General features: G+C 44.2%; 1 protein-coding gene across 1 annotated transcript in view; it reads left to right on the top strand.

Moving 5' to 3' along the window:
• The first annotated feature begins 414 nt into the window (after positions 1-414).
• The window catches only part of PCDH9 (protocadherin 9), a 4,489-nt gene continuing 180 nt past the window's right edge, over positions 415-4,723 (top strand). Inside the window, 2 exon segments of the mRNA XM_010022621.1 lie at positions 415-446; positions 1,660-4,723. The exon segment at positions 1,660-4,723 is cut by the window's right edge and continues 7 nt beyond it. Coding sequence (XP_010020923.1) covers positions 1,794-4,723 — 2,930 coding nt within the window. The 5' untranslated portion in view covers positions 415-446; positions 1,660-1,793.

Raw genomic sequence — 4,723 nt, 5'->3', positions numbered from 1 at the left:
AGGGAGAAGAGAACCACCGCCAGACCAACTCTTGTCATTTCCAGTAAGAAGTTGCAGACTTCACATAGCTGCCTCTTGCTCTGCTGACAGGGGCATGGGAATTGCGTGCAGTGCAGAGTGGAAAATACCCCCGATCTAAAGAAGTGCACCGGATTCTTTTTTTTCTTTTTTCCTCTCGATGTTTGGGTTGTTGCGTGCACGTTAAACACCCAAAGGATCGCCCCTTAACGGGAATGAAACGTGGGGAGGATGACTAACGACAGAACTGAGAATTTGTTCCCTGGAGTTGCTGCTTTGCCACCCCGAAGCAACACATATCTCGAGGAGGAAGCGTTTGGTTGCTGCTGATTTCTCCAAAACTGGTGGTTTACCAGATGCATTGTGCTGTATCTGCTGGAACAGATCACTGCTTAGCTGCAGCAGATCCTCAAAGGTAGACGACTAACGTAAGTGCAAAGTTACCCGTACACTGTGCTGCATTTCATTTTAAGAAAGAGAAAAAAGAGAAAAAGCCACCACGCAGTATATTTATCTAGGGAAAGAATCAGTGTTTCTGATTCAGTTGATGCTGGTGGTAAATGCTCACCTACTCGCTGTCTCTGCATCCCTACCTGCATCACTCTGCTGGAAGTAATCACGGGCATCAGCTACCGTGCAGCTTAATGCAGATAAGATTAGTGCTTAGGGGTTGCCCGGTTCCGCCGAGCTGTAGGTGCAGCCGTACACCCGGATAATTCGTGGTGAGCAGAGCATGAAAGCAGAAGTCTGTCTGTCGCTTTCTCTTTTTTCTTCTTTTTTTTTTTTTTTTTCCTTTTTCTTCACCTGCATTATTAGTCTGCAGTATTTATGTGTGGCAGCTGCTAATAACATCCTGAAGGGAGATCAGTGTCAATGGGAGAAGGCTGCACCTTTTTCTTCCTCTCATCATCAGATCTGTAAGCATGCTGACTGCTTCTAAGTTACATTTGGAATTACCAGCCTCCTGATTTAGACTATGTTTAAAAACAAGCAAAAAAAGTTTAAGGTTATTAAACAGAAAGAGAAGTATCCAACATCTGGAGGGGAAACATTGAGCTGAGAGTGTAAGAAACTGCAAGTCCTGTTATTGTCTCATCAGTTAACAGGGATATGAAGTAGCCAGTGACGACTGCTGCAGCAGCAGCATGTCCGGGTGGTTATTTCCCAGTACGATAGCTGTAGAGAGGGATGCAAGGCACAAGGAGCAAAGAAAAATCTAGTTAGCAAGAGCTAAAAAATAGTGTGGAAGCAAACAACAAATTACATTTGGCAGCTGACATAGCAGTTAAAATCCAGAAGTAGTGCGAGAAGGTTTTTCACTTGCACCAAATGACTGGGTGGAGGAGGGTAGAGGGGGAATGCACGTTATGGATTATGCGGTGTGCCAAGAAATATTCAGAAAGTATGTGTTGAAACGGTAGCTACCCTTAAACGTGCAAGTAGTCATTTCCATCCTTGCTCTGTGCAAATGCAGCCGACGGGATATTGGTGCATATGTCTGGAGGGATTGCTTGTAAAAGAGAGCAGTAGGAAAATGTACTGCTGCAAGTGTGCATTGCAAAAACAAGTAGTAGTTTGAGATTGTGGATTTGTCGTGCCTAAAGAAACCAATAATGCTGTTCTGTGTGGTTGTGTTGACAGTGCTGTCTCCAAATAAGAAATGAGATGTAATGCATCCTGCAGTCCATGCATGCCTCCTCTTGCAAATCGCGCATCTTTCCCCTCTGGAAACCTTTAAGTCCTAAAATCCAGGAAAAGAGAATAAAAACATTACCATGGACCTGAGGGATTTTTACCTGTTGGCTGCTTTGATTGCCTGTTTGAGGCTGGATTCCGCTATAGCTCAAGAACTTATTTACACTATTAGAGAGGAACTGCCTGAAAACGTACCCATAGGGAACATACCAAAGGACCTGAACATTTCTCATATCAATGCTGCCACGGGGACCAGTGCCAGCCTTGTCTACAGACTGGTGTCTAAAGCAGGGGATGCACCTCTGGTCAAAGTGTCCAGTAACACCGGCGAAATCTTTACGACATCTAACAGAATAGACAGAGAAAAACTTTGTGCTGGAGCTTCGTATGCAGAAGAAAATGAGTGTTTCTTTGAACTTGAAGTGGTGATTCTGCCCAATGACTTTTTTAGGCTGATCAAAATAAAAATCATTGTAAAAGATACTAATGACAATGCACCTATGTTTCCATCCCCTGTCATCAATATCTCCATCCCAGAAAACACTCTGATCAACAGTCGCTTTCCAATCCCATCAGCAACAGATCCTGACACAGGTTTCAATGGTGTGCAGCACTATGAGTTGTTAAACGGGCAGAGTGTCTTTGGACTGGATATTGTAGAAACTCCAGAAGGAGAGAAATGGCCTCAGCTGATTGTGCAACAGAACTTGGACAGAGAGCAAAAGGACACCTATGTAATGAAAATCAAAGTGGAGGATGGAGGTACCCCCCAGAAATCCAGCACAGCCATCCTGCAAGTCACAGTAAGTGATGTCAATGATAACAGGCCAGTGTTTAAAGAGAGTCAAGTGGAGGTTCATATACCAGAGAATGCCCCTGTAGGCACCTCTGTAATTCAGCTTCATGCTACTGATGCAGATATAGGAAGCAATGCAGAAATCAGATACATTTTTGGTGCCCAAGTCGCCCCTGCAACCAAAAGATTTTTTGCTTTAAACAACACCACAGGGCTGATTACAGTTCAGAGGTCCTTAGATCGAGAAGAGACTGCTATTCACAAAGTGACAGTGCTGGCTAGTGATGGTAGCTCTACACCTGCCCGGGCCACTGTTACCATCAATGTCACTGATGTAAACGATAACCCTCCTAACATAGACCTCAGGTACATAATAAGTCCCATCAATGGCACAGTGTACTTATCTGAGAAAGATCCCATCAATACAAAGATTGCTCTAATTACAGTTTCAGATAAGGACACTGATGTGAACGGCAAAGTGATATGTTTCATTGAGAGAGAGGTCCCCTTCCACTTGAAGGCAGTTTACGACAACCAGTACTTGTTAGAGACCTCTTCCTTGTTGGACTATGAGGGCACCAAAGAATTCAGCTTTAAAATTGTTGCTTCTGATTCTGGCAAGCCCAGTTTGAACCAGACTGCCCTGGTAAGAGTTAAACTGGAGGATGAAAATGACAACCCTCCGATTTTCAGCCAGCCTGTAATTGAGCTGTCAGTTTCTGAAAACAACCGGCGTGGTCTATACTTAACAACTATTAGTGCCACAGATGAAGACAGTGGGAAAAATGCAGACATTGTGTATCAGCTTGGCCCTAATGCCTCCTTTTTTGATCTGGATCGAAAGACAGGAGTTTTGACAGCCTCCAGAGTTTTTGACAGGGAAGAGCAGGAACGTTTCATTTTCACTGTTACAGCCCGAGACAATGGCACCCCTCCTTTGCAGAGTCAAGCAGCTGTAATTGTCACTGTGTTGGACGAAAATGACAACAGTCCCAAATTTACTCATAACCACTTCCAGTTTTTTGTATCAGAGAACTTACCAAAGTATAGCACGGTGGGGGTGATCACGGTGACTGATGCGGATGCTGGGGAAAATAAAGCAGTGACCCTTTCCATTCTGAATGACAATGAAAATTTTGTGCTGGATCCATACTCTGGAGTTATAAAGTCCAATGTTTCCTTTGATCGAGAACAGCAGAGCTCCTACACTTTTGATGTTAAGGCAGTGGATGGAGGGCAACCACCTCGCTCTTCTACGGCGAAAGTAACCATAAACATCATGGATGTTAACGATAACAGCCCTGTTGTCATTTACCCACCTTCTAACACTTCTTTTAAGCTAGTGCCACTCTCAGCAATTCCAGGATCTGTGGTAGCCGAAGTCTTTGCTGTGGATATAGACACTGGCATGAATGCTGAGCTTAAATACACAATTGTAAGTGGAAATAACAAGGGTCTGTTTCGGATTGATCCGGTGACAGGTAATATCACTCTGGAAGAAAAACCGACTCCTAATGATGTGGGGCTGCATCGCTTAGTTGTCAACATAAGTGATTTGGGTTATCCCAAATCCCTGCATACTCTTGTGCTTGTGTTTTTGTATGTAAATGATACTGCTGGAAATGCCTCTTATATTTATGACTTGATACGCAGGACTATGGAGACACCTTTGGACCGGAACATAGGGGACAGTAGCCAACCCTACCAAAATGAGGACTATCTCACGATCATGATCGCTATCGTGGCGGGTGCCATGGTTGTTATAGTGGTGATATTTGTCACTGTTCTTGTTCGCTGTCGCCATGCGTCCAGATTCAAAGCCGCACAGAGGAGCAAGCAAGGTGCTGAGTGGATGTCTCCCAATCAGGAGAACAAGCAAAACAAGAAAAAGAAAAGGAAGAAAAGGAAATCTCCGAAGAGCTCTCTTTTGAACTTTGTGACCATTGAGGAGTCCAAACCTGATGATGCAGTACATGAACCTATCAACGGGACAATAAGCCTTCCAGCGGAGCTGGAGGAGCAAAGTATAGGAAGATTTGATTGGGGCACAGCACCACCAACAACCTTTAAGCCTAACAGTCCTGATCTTGCCAAGCATTACAAATCTGCATCTCCGCAGTCTGCTTTTCATCTCAAACCTGACACTCCAGTTTCAGTTAAAAAGCACCATGTGATTCAGGAACTCCCGTTGGACAACACCTTTGTTGGTGGTTG

The sequence above is a fragment of the Nestor notabilis genome, unplaced genomic scaffold, assembly GCF_000696875.1.
Source record: "Nestor notabilis isolate BGI_N333 unplaced genomic scaffold, ASM69687v1 scaffold2079, whole genome shotgun sequence".
Taxonomy (NCBI): domain Eukaryota; kingdom Metazoa; phylum Chordata; class Aves; order Psittaciformes; family Psittacidae; genus Nestor; species Nestor notabilis.
The sequence above is the reverse complement of the archived record's forward strand: the minus strand, read 5'-3'. Positions and strand labels throughout refer to the sequence as shown.